The sequence below is a fragment of the Trachypithecus francoisi genome, unplaced genomic scaffold, assembly GCF_009764315.1.
Source record: "Trachypithecus francoisi isolate TF-2019V2 unplaced genomic scaffold, Tfra_2.0 Lachesis_group15, whole genome shotgun sequence".
NCBI classification, from domain to species: Eukaryota; Metazoa; Chordata; class Mammalia; order Primates; family Cercopithecidae; genus Trachypithecus; species Trachypithecus francoisi.
In genome coordinates this window covers 77,501,947-77,521,496 of record NW_022681460.1, presented here as the reverse complement: position 1 = coordinate 77,521,496, position 19,550 = coordinate 77,501,947, and the positions used below count along the sequence as shown (strand labels likewise).

At 40.2% G+C, this 19,550-nt stretch overlaps 1 protein-coding gene and 1 long non-coding RNA gene across 4 annotated transcripts in view; one reads left to right on the top strand and one right to left on the bottom strand.

The window, feature by feature from the left end:
• Positions 1-19,550, bottom strand: part of TXLNB (taxilin beta) — a 52,283-nt gene that overhangs the window by 9,649 nt on the left and 23,084 nt on the right. The window contains exons 5-7 of the mRNA XM_033235289.1: positions 12,666-12,860; positions 10,437-10,556; positions 5,654-5,728 (exon numbers count right to left, since the gene is read on the bottom strand). Of these exons, the coding sequence (XP_033091180.1) occupies positions 5,654-5,728; positions 10,437-10,556; positions 12,666-12,860 (390 nt within the window). The remainder of the gene's footprint in view (positions 1-5,653; positions 5,729-10,436; positions 10,557-12,665; positions 12,861-19,550) is intronic.
• Positions 7,508-19,550, top strand: part of LOC117097450 — a 40,512-nt gene continuing 28,469 nt past the window's right edge. For all 3 annotated transcript variants that reach the window (XR_004442941.1, XR_004442940.1, XR_004442939.1), the window contains exon 1: positions 7,508-8,282. This is a non-coding gene — a long non-coding RNA (uncharacterized LOC117097450). The remainder of the gene's footprint in view (positions 8,283-19,550) is intronic.

Sequence of the window (19,550 nt, the reverse complement as noted above, 5' to 3'; positions counted from 1 at the left end):
CAAATTTGTTTCTCGTGATTCCTTGACACACAGATTAAAGAAGACAGAGTAAAGGGGCATCAAGGAATCCATGGCCAAGAAGAGGCTCCAGGGTTTCACACACACAGACTCTCTCTCTCACACACATGCATGGTGCATAAGGCAATATTTACTGTGGGTTTTTTTCTTTCTTTCTTTTAACAGACAGTCTGATTCTGTCATCCAGGCTGGAGTGTAATTGTGTGATCCTAGCTCACTGCAGCCTCAACCTCCTGGACTTACGGGGCCCTCCTGCATCAGCCTCCAGGGTAGCTATGACTACAGGTACATGCCACCATGCCTGGCTTTTTTTTTTTTTTTTAACCTAGGCTGGTCTCAAACTCCTGGCCTCAAGCAATCCTCCTGCCTCAACCTCCCAAAGTGTTTGGATTACAGGTATGAGCCACTGTACCCAGCCAATCATGTGCAATGCACTCTGACATATTCTGTTCAATTGTGTTTTCATTTTTTTTTTTTTTTTTTTCAAAATACTGGCTGGAATCCACTGTGGGCCAGAATTAATTTCAGGGACCACATATGGGTCAAACCTCTTAGTCGGAGACACTGTGCACTAGGGTTAGCTCTTGGGGACTGGCTACCTACCCTGCACATCATCCATTGGCCTAGGGTGGGAACAGCTACCCCCAGCAGATCCTGGTCACCTTCTGTCACAACATCTTTTCATTTGTATTCTCAGTCCAGCCTCTTTTGTTAACTTTTTTCCTTAATTTTTCCCCATTCTTTTTCCAACTTATCAGTAACTCTAGCAGAATTACGCAGAGGGCAGACACTGGGGTCTCCTGAGTTGATCCTCCCGATCCCTCTTGCAGCCCTGTAGTTGCAGGCTGCAGACAGATGGGGCAGGAATGAGCACGTCTGGTCCTTCTCACAGATGCAGCCTTGTTGGAATCAGCAAGAACAACCACTCCCAGGACTTCAGCCTCAACATGAGCTAACAGACATCAAAAACTCTCAGGTTCGATTGTCTTCACTTGACTGTAAGGCTGTCCTCATGTCTTACTTTTCCATGTGTACCTGTTAAATTTTTCCATCGTGTCTCAAAGTGAAGGCTTTATAAAAGAAAAAGGCAGAATGTTCTTTGTGGTGTACTAATTGGGCAGATTTTGTTTCTGTTTCTTATGTTTTCTTGTTGCTGGCTCATTAGCATGGAGAAGACAGACACACCCAGAGTTCTGAGAAGTAGTATCTTGATTCATCACCAGCTCTTCTGTGCGTTTTCTAGTTACGGTTTTAGTTTTTGTTTTCTATTAAATAAATTGTAGTAAAATACACATAACACAAAAGTTACCATCCTAACCATTTTTAAGTGTATAGTTCAGAATTGCTAAGTATGTTTCCAACGTGGTGTAACCAATCTCCAGAACTTTTAACATCTTGCAAAATGGAAACTTTATACACATTAAACAACAATTCCCCATTTCTTCCTTCCAGTGACCAGTCTAACATTTTGCTTTTCTTCCTATTTGACCTCTCTGGTGGCAAAAACTATGGATTTCTCAGATAACTCTAACACTCTCCTACTTACTAAACATTTGTACTTCTTGTTTACTAAATGGATATTTGTTTGGGAGCGTCTTCCCTCTCACTATCGTGCTGACATGATGCATGTTTGGTTTCATGTGTCATGTTCCCAGTCTCACTTTGGTATTTCAGAGAGCCAGGGAAGGACATCCAGAGGTCATGCACAGATTTCCCCTGCCAGAGGCACAAATAGAAACAAACTCTTCTATGATTAGAACAACAACAAAAATTGCCTCAATATTTCACTTTTAAATGGGCCAACTGATAAACACAGTCTTTTCACTGAGCACTAAATTTTAATTACAGACATTTATAGAGTATGGGAAACAGCTGTGTTCAGGAATCATCTTGGTGAACCTCTGAGATTTGGTTTGGGAGTAAGTCCCATGACAAGAACAGGTGCAGCAGTGCTCTCCTCTCACCCTGTAGAGGTATGGGGAGGATTTCAGACTTTAAAGACTCTGATTACATGTTTTAACAATTTACCCACTGATCTTTCCCCTTGGGTAGTATTTTGTGTCCACATCAGATATTGCTGACTTCCCACATCTGCTACTGTCTTCATCCTTATTGATCCAATGAACGGTCTATTTGTAGTGACAATTGTATCCCATTGATCGTCTCTGACATTTATTCTGTTGCCTTGGCTTGTATAATTGAAAGCCAGACATCGCTTCCCTAAGTGAGAAGCCTGCCCTCAATTGGCCAGCAGATGTCTTGTGACCGAAAAGTGACTTCTCTAGGAAAATAACACAATCTGTCCTTGATAATTCTCTTGCCCAGACCTTAGAAATGGGGCCTTCACCTTAGCCTCCTGCTACTCCCACTCCTTTAAAGACAGCGTAAAACCAAAGGAAATGTTGGAGTGTTACGCAGAAGAGTCTGTGATAGACTTTGTTTTCAAAGTTTAAAAGTTTTAAAAATATAATGTTGATACTTTTTAATGAGGAGCTTGTTTAAACATGATTACATGTAGGGATTCAGGACCTCTATTTTCTTCTTGAGGCTTAAGTAACTACTGGAATTTCAAAGGTAACTTGAAGACAAAAAAGAAAGGCAAAGGAGGGTTCTTGCAATTAGTGAGGCTGCCTGCCTGCACTGTGGAACACTGCGGGCAATGGAGAAGAAGGCGGGGTCAACTTAGCTTAGGGCCACACTTCTTCAGCTCTGGAAGTTCTCTATGCTCATGAACTACAGCAGAATAGCATCTTGAGATCATCTTTTCCAGTGGTTCTTCAACTTTTTTGCAACTTAAGACTCCTGTTGGGCTGGGTGTGGTGGCTCATGCCTGTAATCCAGCACTTTGGGAGGCTGAGGCGTGTGGATCATGAGGTCAGGAGATCAAGATCATCCTGGCTAACACGGTGAAACCCTGTCTCTACTAAAAACACAAAAAATTAGCCGGACATGGAGGTGGGCACCTGTAGTCCCAGCTACTCGGGAGGCTGAGGTAGGAGAATGGTGTGAACCCAGGAGGCGGAGCTTGCAGTGAGCCGACATCACACCACTGCACTCCAGCCTGGGCGACAGAGAGAGACTCCATCTCAAAAAAAAGTCTCCTGTTGTCTCATATTTCCTTATACGAATCCTTACCTATGAAATAATACTACTAGTTCATACACTAATTAATAGTCAAGCAGAGATTTTTCTCTCACTTATTGATGATTATATCGTCAAACCTAGAACCATGCCTAGCACTTAGCAGATGCTCAGTAAATATTGGTTGAATTAATTATGCTTATTTTGGGCCAGACACTGAGCAAAATGCTTTGCATGCATGACTTGAAAACCAACTACATATATTATATATGCATTAACTAATTTTCCTTTTAAAAACTTAAACATAGGCATAATTTCCATCCACAGTTGCTGAGCAAGAGGTGAAGTATATCAGAAACAACTACATTTTAGATAGGAGCTGCTACCTTATGTGCTGATGTTTGGGAAACGCTGAAAAGTGATAGGCCTCTCAGGGGTTGCAGGACTCCAGACTGGGGTCATTGATTCATTATAGCATTTTCATTTTGCAGACAAGGAAATGCAGTTCCTTAGAGGTTTAGGTGAGTTGCACAGGGTCACATAGCTTCTCAAAGAGCTAGGACTCGGACCTGGTGCCTGGACTCGGGGATGAATGAGGAACAACAGCAAATCTAGAACCCCTGGTTGATGGTTTTTTAAGTTTGAGGGGGTATAGGTGGGAAATTAGATCAAAACCTTTGTATTTGTATTGTACAGGTCATTAAAGGCCTTGATTCTGATGCCAGCTGAGTAAATCACTCTGTTGCCTGCAGTTTAACAATATAATCTACTCTGGTCAAGTTGATTGTCTTCATTTTGCATGGAGGAGTAGAGATTGCATGTAGCAGATGATGTGAACAGTGCACAGCTGCAAGTATTATTTGTTGTTCCCCTCAAGGCTCTGTGTGGTGAATGAGGCACAGATAGAATTAGAGGCCTTGGCTTGATTCCTTGAGGTGACACCCCCTTTCCTTCTGCTAGACAGCCAGCAGGCACCCACCCACCCTACACCATGATGCGATGAGTTCCGTGACTGCCTTAAGGATGACCTTGAGTTTGTAACTCCGGGCTCTTTGATTCAGACACATTATGGTTCTAACCTCTATGCACCTAGTGTATTAAAACAATTCTTCTTTATTATCAGAGAATAGTTCATACTGGAGAAAATAATTTATTATTGCTTTGCTATATACACATTGCAGATATATGCTTTAAGAAGGCCAGATATGAAAATGTTCCCTGTATTTTGTCTATGTAGTGGTATAATCTGTGATTTTAAATTTCTTATTTGCTTTTTTCTTTTACAATGAACACCATTTGTGTGTGTGTGTGTGTTTACAATGAACAAGTACTCAGCTGTCAGCACATAAACATTTACAAATCTTAAATTAGTGATGCCCAGCTTGGAAGGCTTCTGATTTCCTTGCCTTCAGTGAATTTCTCCGTGTGACCTTACAGTTCCTTTAGCACTTGGGTGTTTCCCGGGGCAGCGGAAGTCCTTCTGTGGCCCGTGGCAGGACGGTACTCCTGGAACCCACAGGGACCATTATTTAGGATGGGCAGAGCCCCAAGGTAGGGGGAAGATGGGTAGGTCTGGTTTTCTCCCAGAGTCAGCTGGGGCATAAATGTCCAGAATGGTCCCCCTTTTTTTTTAGAATCTGAAATAGGACCCCCCCCCCCCAGAGTCTAACAGAAGCACATCAAAGTTACCACGCAGCCAAATCAAAATGGTTCCTGACTTGCCTGCCACTTCTATCCATTCATCACTGACAAGGCCAACCTCTGATGGCGCAGAAACTTGAATGGTGACTATTTTTCTCATTTCTTTTCTTTTTCTTTTTTTAATTGAGATGGAGTCTTGCTCTGTCACCCAGGCTGGAGTGCAGTGGTGTGATCTCGGCTCACTGCAGCCTCTGGCTCCTGAGTTCCAGTGATACTCCTGCCTCAGCCTACTGGGTAGCTGGGATTACAGGCACATGCTACCACACCCGACTAATGTTTGTATTTTTTTTAATAGAGACAGGGTTTCACCATGTTGGCCAGGCTGGTCTTGAACTCCTGACCTCAGGGGATCTGCCCACCTGGGCCTCCCAAAGTGCTGGGATTACACGCATGAACCATCGTGCCTGGGCCTCATTTTCTTTTTATGATAAATAATATCAAAACATGAGGACATTTTAAGAATCGCCAGTCATAGATGGTGCATCTAAGCAGTTTACATTTTCTTCTTACCTTAACAGGGCAATGAGAGGGGAAACATAGCAGAAATAAGAAGTGCTAGATGGGAACCTGGACACTGGCTGACTCTGTTGACCATTGTACTGTCATCCATTGTCTGTCAACAAACCTTTGACTGGATGTTGCTGGTGCAGAACATTTCTTTTTCATAGATATAATATTGTGCTTTTATTTTTACTTAAAAATACGAATAAATGTGAAGTTGTTCTTCATTTCCAACTCCCATCCCCCCATCCCCTGCCACATAGGAGGACCTCTGCTGCCCACCTTTGGCCCCAGCCTTTTTATCTGGGGACCGCGAGGATAGCGCCCCCATGCCTCGTCCCCTTGGCCTCACCTGAGCCTGTAGGACTGTCTCCTGCTCCTTCAGCACTTTCGCCTGAAGCTTCCACTCTGCCGCCTGGTTCAGCAACTATGAGAAGAGAAAGTGTGTGGAAAGATGGTCAGATTGACCTTTTAGATTACTATTTGGCTGTAATTTGTCTATAAAACTTAATAATCTGCTCATTAACCTCCTTAAGTAATTTTTTGGAACTCTGAAAAGAATCTAAGAAAGCTAAAGAAAACCAGGCCCAGCATGGTGGCTCATGCCTGTTATCCCAGCACTTTGGGAGGCTGAGCTGGGAGGATTGCTGGAGGCCAGGAGTTTGAGACCCGCCTGGGCTACATACGGAGACCCTGTCACTTAAAAAAAAAAAAAAAAAAAAAAAAAAAAAAAAAAATTAGTCAGGGGTGATGATGCATGCCCGCAGTCCCAGCAACTCGAGAGGCTGAGGCAGGAGGATTACTTGAGCCTAGGAATCCCAGGTTGCAGTGAGTTACGATGGGGCTGCTGCACTCTAGCCTGGGCAACAGAGTGAGACTCCACTTCTAAAAAAAAAAAGGAAGAAAAAGAAAAAGAAAGCTAAGAATATAATTGGCCTAAAAATGTTGGATTCTCAACTATAAACTAGCGGTTTTAATGAAAAAAAGAAAAAGCCTCCAGCTCAAGTATGAATCACAAAAAATTCAACTTCCCACCACATTCTGGAACCCTCTCTAGCAATCCTGGCCAACAATCATTCAGCCTCTGCTTGAACCTCTCCAGAACTTCCTCACTTGGTGCACTTTTGTCAGCAACTGTTTCTTTTCTTTTTCTTTTTCTCTCTCTTTTTTTTTTTTTGAGACGGAGTTTCTCTTTTGTCACCCAGGCTGGAACGCGGTGGTGTGATCTCAGCTCCCTGCACCCTCCACCTCCTGGGTTCAAGCGATTCTCCTGCCTCAGCCTTCTCAGTAGCTGGACTTACAGACACCTGCCACCATGCCCAGCTAATTTTTATAGTTTTAGTAGAGAAGGGGTTTTGCCATGTTGGCCAGGCTGGTCTCCAACTCCTGACCTCGTGATCTGCCTGCCTTGGCCTCCCAAAGTGCTGGGATCACAGGTATGAGCCACCGTGCCCGGCCAACAACTGTTTCTTGATAGTAAACCCGGAATCATTCTTCTAGACCACTATTCTCCACCATAGCACATGTGATACAATAAGAAATATGTATGTCCTTGGTCTTTGTCCCTGATTCCTGACACAGAGCTTCTAACATGCATCAGAATCTCCTATGGAACATATTAAAATACAGATGCCTCTCAGATAATATGATTTAGGAAGGACAGGGCGTGACTGAAATCTGTGCTTAAAATGGTCTGGATATCAGTGGTCTGTGGATTACATTTTGAGAAATACGGGTTAGAAGTTTGACTTATTGGTCTGAATCCTGGCCCCTGAGAGCTGATGGGTTAAACTGAAAAGGTGATTTGGGCATACAATGACACACTCATATATAAGCTTGTAATTTTTAACTTAAGATGAATGTCTATTTCTCAATTTTGAGGAGGGACTGTGGTCTTTGTTTTGGGTATGGATCTTCTGATTAGAGTTCAGAGGGTTTTTTGTTTTGTTTTTATTATTATTTTAAAAAATCACATACATAGTGTGCCTTATAAGATTTCTAGGTTGTTAGGCTTGTGTGTGTGGTTAGCAATAGTGCTAGAACCTAAAAATACTTGTGAAGCAGCTTGACTGGATAATTCTCTAGAGTTTTCCACTTCCCCCCAGTCTTTTATAGCTACTCATACCTAGTTTGACAATTTTTTGCCACTTGTTTGCATTTAGTCTTTCAAAGCACTAAGCATAATTTGCACAAACAGTTTTTTGTTTTCATACTTACATTTCATCAGTTTATGTAACATCCTGTTGATTTACACAAAAGCAAGTGCAATTGGAAAGAAAAGGTTTGTGCAAAGAGCTGATTCTTGGTAAGCTCCACCTTACTAAACTGGGGCAAATATTTGTAGCCCTTCCAGAGAGTGGCTTGGTAGACCTGCGAGTCAGCATGCTGTGGGCATTAGTCAGTGTGTTTTACAAAGAGAAGAGTGAACATCAGAGATCCATTTGGCTAGTCTGTCTGGTGGCCATCAATTAAGAAGTTTCTCTTATATTTGAAGATAGGCTGATTTAAATTTCCTACTTTTAGTTTACCCCTATTGTAAAAAAATATCCATGAGGCCTATGTATTACTTATGTAATCAGAACCAAAAAAACCAACAATACAATCATTATTTTTAAAAACTGGAAAGCATCTTTTTCCTCATCTAAGTTTGTCTTTTTCCCATGGCCCAACCTCTCCATTTGTAAAGGGTTGTATTTGTTCCTCTATGCTTCCCAGTGTGCAATGAAGACTGATTCTTAATAGAAGTGCAACTGACTGGTCCTAGGAGAGGACCAGGGCAGCTGTGGAATAGAAGCCCTACAGTGTCCCCTCTGGCCATCTGAGGGGAGTGGTGGCACTGTGCCTGCTTATTGTGAGCTGGCTATGCAGCCTTGTTGTGAGTGGTGACCCCTGACCTCGAGGGAGGCTGGTGGCTGCCTATTCTGCCTGGATGACTTGATATCTCATCACTTCCAAAGGGAGGTGCCCGAGCTGCAACCCAGGTAGGTGGCTAGCTTCGAAGAACTGAGGGGAGCTCCCTCTCTTTGACTCAAATCTGTTTTGCTGAACCAGGGCAGGGTGCTAGTTTCTTGCTAAGGCTGGATCGTCTCAAATCTGCTCTCCAATGTCTCTCATGTTCATCTTTATCTAGTTCTTTCTCGGTCGTATCTCATGTGTTATATAACAAGTACTGATATCCGGTGGGAAGCATATTTTACCCAAGAGGGTAATTACACCAGTGGTGGAATTTCTATTCTCTTGGATTGTGAATAATAATTGAATGTTTTATTTCTTGCTTTCAGAGCTAGGTTGTAGATGGATTTCATAAATTAATCTTTTTCTTAAGAGAACATGGACTTCTGATTTGAAATTATCCAATGTCCACCAGGTTATATTGCCCAAAATTTGTCTTTTTGTTGCCATGTTTGAAAAGTTATTTTAAAATTACTATTCTAACCAATTGAATTGATTCTGGTCTGATTTTGGGTAAACGAAAGGCTCAAGATCAAAATGTGAAAAGGCCAAATTTGAATAATTGGTCCATGGACTATGTTTTACCTCTCTCTCACCCCAGCAACAGATACATGCCTCAACTCATACCTCTGAAACACACATCTGAGTGTGATGCACCATCACAGAGAGTGTGGGCTTTGGAAACAGACGCACAGAAGATCAAAACACATCTTGCTCAGTCAGCAGTGTGTGACCTTTACATGTTGCATATCTTCTTGGAGCCTCAATTCTCTCATCCGTAGAATGGCCCTACAGCTTTTTATGGGGTGCTTGGGGTTAATGAGATATCAATAAACACTGCCACTCAGTTTCCTCAACCCAAAACTTAGGAGTCATCCTTGACTCTCTCCTTTTCTCTTTGTCACCAGCTTCAGGTCTGCAGCACTGCCTGTTGATTTCACATTGAAAACAACTTTCATCCATCTCCAACTCTCTTCTCTGCTGCCATATCCCTAAACCAGGTCATTGTTACATTTCATCTGATTACTATAGTAGTCCCCTAATTGTCTTCTTGCTCTTTTGTCCCTCTGCAGTCTATTTTCCATCCAGAAGCCAAATTAATCTTAGCAGATGCAGAGTAGATCATGCCATCACTTCCTTTGCAGAATACCCAGTACTTTCCCATTGTATTTAGAATGAAATCCAAATGACTTTTTAAGTCCTACAAAGCTACCCAGTTTGACCCCTGCTTACTTCTCCAACTTCATTTTGAACTTTTCCCCCATGCTCTTGCTTCCCTGACCTTTTCCTGTTTCTGGAGCACACCAGACTGGCTCCAGCATTAGGGCGTTTGTTGCTGCTGCAGATGCTGGAGACGATGCTCCAAGTGGCAGCTCCTCATCGGGCAGGGCTTAGCTCAATCAAGCATTCTCCCCTCCAGGAGGCCTTCCTGGTCACTCAATCTAAAGTACGTCCCCTTCTTTGGCCTCTTCTCAGTTTCTCCTTATTTCCTTAGTAACAGTGATTATTGTCTGTAATGACCCTTCCTTGTTTGCTTGTCTATTGTCTGTCTCTTTCCAGTTAGACTCTGATCTCCATAGTAGGAGATGGCCCTTCTCTGTCTTGTTCATGGCTATGTCCCAGCACCTAACACAGTGCTTAGCAGATAACAGGCACTTGAAAAATATGTGTGGAATGGATGAATGACGATTTTATGTAGAAAGTAGTGTAGATACAGTACGTTAGACTGGGTTGGCTAATTTAGTTCTCCATAGAAGTTGGGGCTCTTTCTCCATCAGTCTAGTGCTCTTTGACCATTATAAAAACAACCTGCAGCTGGGTGCGGTGGCTCACGCCTGTAATCCCAGCACTTTGGGAGGCCGATGGGGGCCGATCACCTGAGGTCAGGAGTTCGAGACCAGCCTGGCCAACAGGGTGAAACCATGTCTCTACTAAAAATACAGAAAAAGTAGCCGGGCATGATAGTGGGCGCCTGTAATCCCAGCTACTTGGGAGGCTGAGGCAGGAGAATCGCTGGAACCTGGGAGGCAGAGGTTGCAGTGGGCCGAGATTGCACCACTGCATTCTAGCCTGAATGACAGAGACTCTGTCTCAAATAAATAAATAAATACAAAACAACTTGCTCAGAGTGTCTCTGACACTGAGTTGGACCAGATATGCAGAGTGACTAAAATGATAAGTACATATTCCTTTTCTCGTTTGTGTCGCTCCTCTGCTTCCTTCATCATTTCTTGGGCCTGCTCAAGCTTTGCATCCACCAGCTTCTGCTGCAGTTCTCTGTGTTTAAATATTTTGTCCAGATGCTAAGAAAAATAAAGTATACATAGAAAGTTTGGTTTATTATTGGTGCTTAAAAATGCAAAATAAAATAATTCACATTAATATACATTCTCCAGGTTTTAAGATGTAAAAGAAGAGAGGGATAAATGCATTGGCATCACTTACAGCTTCATACTAAAGCTGTAAATTGGTGAACTGCGCCCACCCCCAACTTTGCACCACACACACAAAGGTAGCTACAAAAGGTAGAGGCACCAGAGTTCAGCAGTGTCAACACCAAAAGATCCATACAATATTTTTCTACATTTGGTAACTATTAGATATGATGCTATTTATTATGTTAGACAGCGCAGACAATCATCTATCAGTATGCAATATACAGGGGCTGCAGATATCATTTGGTATTTTGGCTCTTTCTGTGCATATAAAATCACTTTTAATCACAACATGAGTGCAATTTATCATGATGAATTCTCTGCATTCTTGCCTCTGGCATTGTGAGAAAGTCTTGGGGTGCCAGCATGTGGTCTGAGGTCTGGGAGTAAGGCCTGAGCCCCCCTGAATTCTACTCTGTTGCTGTGGTGGGGATGACAAGGCCAAGGGTCATAGAGAAATTGATTTGCAAATGTGCAGAGCTCGCCACACCTTTTGACCTCTGGACTAGTTTGGTGAAGAGAAACTTCCAACTCTACCTCAGTATGGATAACTTCCTGGTCACCAGGAGGTCCTATCAGAAACAGGACATAGAATTCTACCCTTGGGCTTTACTTAGAACCAGTCCCAGGAATATACAACTAGTATAGCAGCCCATTCCCATCTGAGATCTCTCTGAAGAGTATGGATATTTTGCTTTCACTCCTTCCTTTCTTCTTTAGTCTGAACCTCCACTCTGGAGCAGGATTGATCCTCGTGACAAGATAAAATGGTAGCATGGCATCTTGGCTTACTGTGAGGAGTTTCTTGATTTACCTAACCACTGCGGCCATATGCTGTTGGCTCAGTTTTGTGCTTGATAAAATCTTAGCATGTTGCCAACAGAGCCGCTTTGACTATGTTGTGTTACATTTTAAAGCAGAGATTTAAAATTTGGGTGGGATAGGGAAAGGAATATGATGTATCAAAATCCTGAGAGGGTATCTGGAATCTTAAAAACATATTAAATATTAAAATATAATTTGGTGATAACAAAAGACGTTGATCATCCCCCTAATATAACCTATTCAAAGTAAAAGGCTTTTGGCTCTTGTGACTGTGGGTAAGTGGTTTACTCTCTTAGCTTCTGCTTCCCATCTATAATATATTATTAATTAGTGCATAAGATTGTTGAGACCATTAAATGCCATATGGTATGTAAAGTTCAGCACTTAGCACATTGCCTGATACAAACTAAGCACTGAATAAATGACATCATTATTATCACAATGATTACATTATTAATACTATTATTGGCCTAGTAGGGTACAGACTCTTTTTTTTTTTTTTGAGATGGAGTCTCACACTGTCTCCTGGGCTGAAGTGCAGTGGCGTGATCTCAGCTCACTGTAACCTCCGCCTCCCAGGTTCAAGCGATTCTCCTGCCTCAGCCTCTTGAGTAGCTGGGATTACAGAAACCCACCACCATGCCCAGCTAATTTTTTTGTATTTTCAGTAGAGACGGGGTTTCACTATGTTGGCCAGGCTGGTCAACTCCTGACCTCTTGATCCGCCTGCCTCGGCCTCCCAAAGTGTTGGGATTACTAGGCGTGAGCCACCACGCCCGGCCAGAATACAGACTCTTAATTTAGATGACATGGCAATTCTTAAGGAGTGTGTGAGTTATTTCTGGCTATACAGAGAGGATTTTTAAAAGGCTGAGAAATATTATTTTCAAGGAAAACTGTGCCCACAGCCTATCACTTTCCATTTATTGCCTTTACGTTGCAGTGATGCCAGTTTTGAAGAAATCCCATATGACTTTCAGTCAGGTATTTTGTAAGACCATCTGTCTTCATTTTGGCTAGTCAAGGAAATCCAATCCTAAATATGAATCTGTTGAGAGGGCTGGCTGTAACTGTCTTATTAACTAAGTTCCCACCTTGACCACCCAGATCCGGATCTACGTACTGTTCTAAATTGTTTGATCTGGTTCTCACCTCCTCTCTGAGCTCATACTGATCAATGATGCTTTTTAGCTTTTCTGCAAGCTCTGTGTTCTCCTGACAGAGCTTCATATTTCGCTCACTCTGCTGCTCAATCTGGCCCTGGATGTCCGTGAGGGTACTCTGGAAATGGCTTGTGATTTCCTTCCTTTTCTCTTCTTCCTCACGGGCCCGCTGAAGCGCCTCTTCCTGTGAATAAAAAGCAAAACATTTTGTTTAAATGCACCCCGGGTTTATAGAACTCAGGATTAGGTCACCCAAAGGAGATGAGTGTGCAGAGTAGGTGGGATTTTTTTTTCAGTTCTCTAGAGCTAAAGCTGCTCAGCCCCAAAATAAATGTATGAGTAAAGGTTTCAGCTGTGAGTACATAGTTACTCAGAACAGGTGCTGTGAAGGCCTTGAATTTGTAGTCAGTGATGAATAGACTTGTTTTAAAGATGACGGGTCTCTTGCTGAGTGAATGAACTGCAGCGATTTCTAACAAACACACAGTCACACAATTTTGATCTCTTGGCTGTGGCCTGAAAAAAAGGCCCCTTGAGTTTACTGATTGATGAGACAGATCATGTGTTTCTCTGGTTTGGTAAAGGGAGAAGAATAGATCTTATATTTCCCTATGAAAACCACGGCATATTAACCACATAATTGTATTACCAAGTTTTGTAAATATAAGTGATCACAATAAAAATTTTCTCTTTGTGAGAAAAAACTTTCATCAAAGAACTTTAAAAAAGGAAACTAAGATAGCACAGCTCAATTACAGCCATTCAAGAATATAAAAGGGAATCTTTCCAAATATGCTGGATATTATTTTGTTTTTGAAAGAACAATCATTAAATGTGTCACATAGGGTAATTAAAATGTTCAATGTAAATTTTGAATCTGAAAGCAATATTAAGTTTCAAATCTTCTTTAACTCTAAAGTGAAACATCTAATTTTCCTTCTTCCGCTTTGTTAACATCGAAGAATTGCAAATTAACTTTTATATCATTTCTGTTCTCTTTTCTCCTAAATCAAAACTCTCCATTCATTGCTAGCCACTGACAATGAGCTCCAATTTCCTCCATATCTATATTGAGAATTGCTTTGTGATTGTTATTCTTTTCGAATAAAAGGGTTTAATCTTGCTACATCCTACCAAAGACAGAGACATTTACATGGCTGACAAATGAGAGAGACATTTTAGGATTCCTTTCAGTTCTGATTGTTAATATGAAAGCTTGCTTCGTTGTTGGCAAGTAAAATTATACTGCATTTGATTGCCTACCAAGTTCAAATTATGTAACAGGATTTTTTAAAAGAAATAATAATTTTTAACAGAAGTAATTGTACAGATCTTTATCATAACAAAATAATGTGATCAAAATAAAAACTGATGCTGAAAATATATGCTCTGAAAATATTTTATCATTAGGTTTCTTCTTTCCTCTACAATAATAACACACTTCCTAACTCTAATGTGACTCCTGATAGCAGAATCATAATTTATTCATGTTATAAACCTTTATTAAGCAACAACTTCTCAGGGGTATTGAAGATATCTGTACTTCCTAAACTGAAGAAATAAACTATCTGAGATATTATTTCCCTGAACTTTGTATACGAACACTTACTATATGTGTTTCGCTAAAAATAATTATGGCTACCAGTTAACAGCAATTAAATATATGTATGATTGTGATTGTTTCCTCATTGGTCCTGATTAGCTTAGAAGTCAGCAAGTTTGGAATCAGAACTACAGACCGTGATTCCATTTGTATTTATAAATATTCCATGAATATTTATAAATTCCATGAATGAATAAATGAACCACCCCATGCAAGTCTGAAGTTTTTTTTTTTTTTTTTTATTGGGAACTGGCTATAGAAAGAAAGTATAGATGTTAGGATGGCACTAAATAAATGTCAAACAAACAATCATAACCCCCAATCCTGGCCCAAAAGATGTCATCTTGCATTTATATATATATGTGTGTGTGTGTGTATATATATATATATATATATATATTTTTTTTTTTTTTTTTTTTTTGAGATGAAGTCTCACTCTGTTGCCCAGGCTGGAGTACAGTGGCATGATCTTGGCTCACTGCAACCTCCACCACCCGAGTTCAAGTGATTCTCCTGCCTCAGTCTCCTAAGTAGATGGGATTACAGGTATGCATCACCACACTCAGCTAATTTTTTTATTTTTAGTAGAGATGGGGTTTCACCATGTTGGTCAGGCTGGTCTCAAACTCCCAACCTCAGATGATCTGCCCACCTTGGCTTCCCAAAGTGCTGAAATTACGGGCGTTGAGCCACTGCACCCGACCTATATTGTTTTTCAATGAGACAAAAGAAATCTAGCAAAATCTTAAAACATTTGAGTCCATTGTTAAAGGATTTTCAATCATTTGGACAGCATCTGAGATAAAATTATCTTTTCCTTATCAAATACATTATTCAAAGTCAAAATAATGTCAATAAAAATGAGGGATGAAGTCTCAGATAACAAAGAAAAAAACCTTGCAAGCATCATTGTGCATCTTACAACTGGTGCTGTGCCTGGCACATAATCCATAGGTATTCAGTAAATGTTTATTTAATGAATCAATGAATTATTAATTTATGTACAGACATATGAGTAGCTTGGACTAGATCATTCCTACAGTCGTATCCACATTAAAAATCTGTGATATTCTGATAACAAATGCTTCTCATTTCTTTAGGAAAATCATGCTCCCTGAGACACTCACCCCTCTCTTACTAGGCAGTTCTTTTTCAGTATAGTTTGAGGCTCAGATTTATCACTTCAAATATATGTATCATTTTGTTGAAACAAACCCATGTCTCAGACTTTCATCAATCCTTTCTTAAGTTATCCTAAATTGTGAGGTTCTGTGTGTGTGTGTGTGTGTTTGACTCATTGAAGAAGCGGTTTTAATAATGAAAAGTAAAAGCTAAAATTTGTGATGGTAGAAATACCTAGTTATACATTGTCTTTCTATATCTTCCCAAGCTTCCAGCACATGGATTTTAGATTTAGGTATATTTAAGCTGTTTCACTAGTATGGCCAAGGAAGCTCATATCAAATTGACCCTTCTGCAAATAACAACTATAAACTCTGGATGAAATGCAAGAAACAATGATGACACCAGAGAGTAAACAAAATCAGACAGACTCTGGAGGGAAGTTGGCACTTGTACATGAGTGTCCTATTTTTTTACAGCTTTTAGCTTGAGAGAAATCTGCAGTTGGCAGGAGTATGAGGTGGGCAAAATTCTCACATAAAACATACCATCTTCCATATTGGAAGAGTAAGAATACAGAGTTCTGGACAACTAGAGTCCCTCAACAGTGAGGGGGAGATCACCCCAAAAACGAGAGAGTCAGAGAAATAGATCCCAGATCCTGTGAATAAACTTTACACAAATCTGATTGGCCTTGAGCCACATGTGTACAAAGCCATCTAGCTAAGTAAAAAAGAACTGAACTGAGATTTCAGCTGCTGCTCAAGAGACAAAGTTTATGGTTTGAATCCAACCAAATTAATTGTCTGCTTAAACAAATAAAAAGTATTCAGCATATAGTAGAATCCACATTCTCCACAACATAATAGTCACAACATCCAGGATCCAATAGACAATGGCTTGACATATGAAGAATCAAGAAAATGTGGCCTACTCTCCAAAGAAAAGACAATTAGAAGAGGCCTGTTCTACAATGCTGCAAATGTGGAATTAGCAGACAAGTATTTAAAAACAGGTATTATAACTATGGTCAGTGATGTAAAGGAAAATATTATCTCAATGAATGAAAAGGTAGAAAATCTCAGGTGAGAGATTATGTATAAAAAAAGAACCAAATGGAAATTCTGAAATTAAAAATTGCAAAATCTGAAATGTAAACATCACTGGATGGATTTAGAGCAGAACGAAAATGAGAAAGAAAAGAATCACTGAATGTGAAGATAGACCAATCAAAATAAGATAATCTAAAAGTAAAAGAGAAAAAGTATTGGTGAAGAATGTGAAGATTGACTCGAAGGCCTGTAGGACAATATCAAAAGGTCTAACACACGTAGAGTTAGAATCTTAGAAGGAAAGAAGATGGAGAGAAAGTGGAGCAGAAAAACTATTCGAAGAAATAATGGCTGAAAAAAATTAAAATTTACCAAGTAGGGATACATACGAAAAAAACCACCCCCTGGTCATAAAGCAGTAAAAGTTCTGAAAGTCAAAGATCAATACAAAGACCTTGAAAAGGGCAGAGAAAAAGAACATAACACATGTGGAGGAACAATAATTTAAATGATTGTTGATTTTCATGAAAAATTTTAAAAGCCAGTATAGTGGAACATTTATATAAGGCTAAAAGGAAAAAAAAAACGCACAAATAGGTTCTCTCCATGCAGAATTCTATATCCAATGAATTTAGCTTTCAATTAAAAAAAAAAGATATTTTAGGCCGGGCGCGGTGGCTCAAGCCTGTAATCCCAGCACTTTGGGAGGCCGAGACGGGCGGATCACGAGGTCAGGAGTTCGAGACCATCCTGGCTAACACGGTGAAACCCCGTCTCTACTAAAAAAATACAAAAAGCTAGCCGGGCGAGGTGGCTGGCGCCTGTAGTCCCAGCTACTCGGGAGGCTGAGGCAGGAGAATGGCGTGAACCCAGGAGGCGGAGCTTGCAGTGAGCTGAGATCCGGCCACTGCACTCCAGTCCCGGTGACAGAGCGAGACTCCGTCTCAAAAAAAAAAAAAAAAAAAAAAAAAAAAAAAAAAAAAAAGATATTTTAAAGATAAAAGACAACTAAGAGAATTGATTACCAGATTTGTACTGTAGGAAATACTAAAAGAAGTACTTCAGGTTGAGGGACATGACATCAGACAGAAATGTGAAGCTACAGAATGAATAAGAAGTATCAGGAATGATAAACATCTGGGTAGATAAAAAGGATAGTTTTATCTTTAAGAAGAAATACATATTATCATTTAAAGTAAATATTATAACAATGTCTCATCAGCTTTACAAAAGTATGTAAATATAATACATATAATGATGATAGCTTAAAGGCTGAGGGAGTAAATTAATCTATTTAGTTGCAGTGTTTCTACGTGTTATGTGAAGTAATACAACATTAACTCCAGGAAGACTATGAAAAATTAAGAATGTATATTGTAATCACAGAGCAACTACTAAAGATAATGCATAGTGTTATAATTTCAAAATACAAGAGATAAAATGTAATTTTAAAATATTCAAATAATCCAAAGGAAGGCAGGGAAAGAACAAGAGAAACAAAGTAGAGGTGACAAATAATAAACAAATAATAAAATGGTAGACATATATCAAACCACATCAATACGTACATTTTATGTTAATGGACTAGTGCTGCAATTAAAAGGCAGATACTGCAGGAATGAAAAGAAGTAAGATCCAGCTATATGCTATCTTGAAAGGATGCACTTTAAATATAAAGACCCAGGCTGAAAGTGAATGGATGAAAAGAGATACACCAGGCAAACAATAAGGGTAAGAAAACTAGAGTGGCTATATTGATATCAGATAATGTAGACACCAAGACAAAGATTATTACTGGCCGGGCGTGGTGGCTCACACCTGTAATCCCAACACTTTGGGAGGCTGAGGTCAGCAGATCACGAGGTCAGGAGTTCAAGGCCAGCCTGGCCAAGATGGTGAAACTCCATCTCTACTAAAAATACAAAAATTAGCTGGGCATGGTGGCAGGTGCCTATAATTCCAGCTACTCGGGAGGCTAACGCAGAGAATTGCTTGAACCAGGGAGCTGGAGCTTGCAGTGAGCCGAGATTGCGCCCCTGCACTCCAGCCTAGGCGACAGAGCAAGACTCCGTCTCACCAAAAAAAAAAAAAAGAAAAAGCTTAGTAAGGGACATTTCATAACAGTAAAATCACCAATAGGACATAATAATCATAAATGTATATACACCTAATATTAATGCTTCAAAGTACATAAAGCAGAAATTGGCCTAATTAAAATAAGCGGACAGTTCCACAATTATATGAGACTTTTAACTCTCATTTCTCAGCAACTGATAGATAAAAACATTCAAAAAAACCAAAAATGATTTAAAGCTAATTGTTACTTATGGAACACTACACCCACCATCTGAAAAACATTCTTTCAAAGTACATATGGTATCAAGATAGAGCATGTATGATAGGCTATAAAAATTAAATAACACTTCTAAATAATCCCTGGGTCAAAGAAAAAATTAGAAAATTTGAAAATATTTTGAATTTGAATTCTGATTTTGACATTTAAAATATGCTTAACCTTGGACAACTGATTGGGATTGCTGAGTGTCAGTTTCTTCATCAATAAAGTGGAGATATTAACCTTCACTGGGTTATCGTGAAGATTAAATGAAATAATGTATGTAAAGCACTTAGCATAACTTCTGGCATAATAATGATACTTAATGTCGTTGTTCATAATGAGAAGCCATTACTGAGGGTATATGGGCACACTTACAGGGTCTCCTGCTACTTTGATCATTCTGTCTTTGTTTTTTTGGTGAGGGAGGGTCTCTAACCAGTTGGATGGTATTAATAAGATCTCTCTCTCTCTCTCTTTTTTTTTTTTCTGAGACATCACTCTGTCACGCAGGTTGGAGTGTAGTGGCACAATCATAGCATACTGCAGGCTCTAACTTCTGGGCTCAAATGATCCTCCTGCTTCAGCCTCCCAAGTAGCTGGCACTACAGGAACGTGCCACATTCAGCTGATTTTCTTGATTTTTGGTAGAGACAACGTCTCACTATCATAAATGTTGCCCAGGCTGGTCTCGAATTCCCAAGCTCAAGTGATCCTCCTGCCTTGGCCTTCCAAAATGCTAGGATTACAGATGTGACCCGC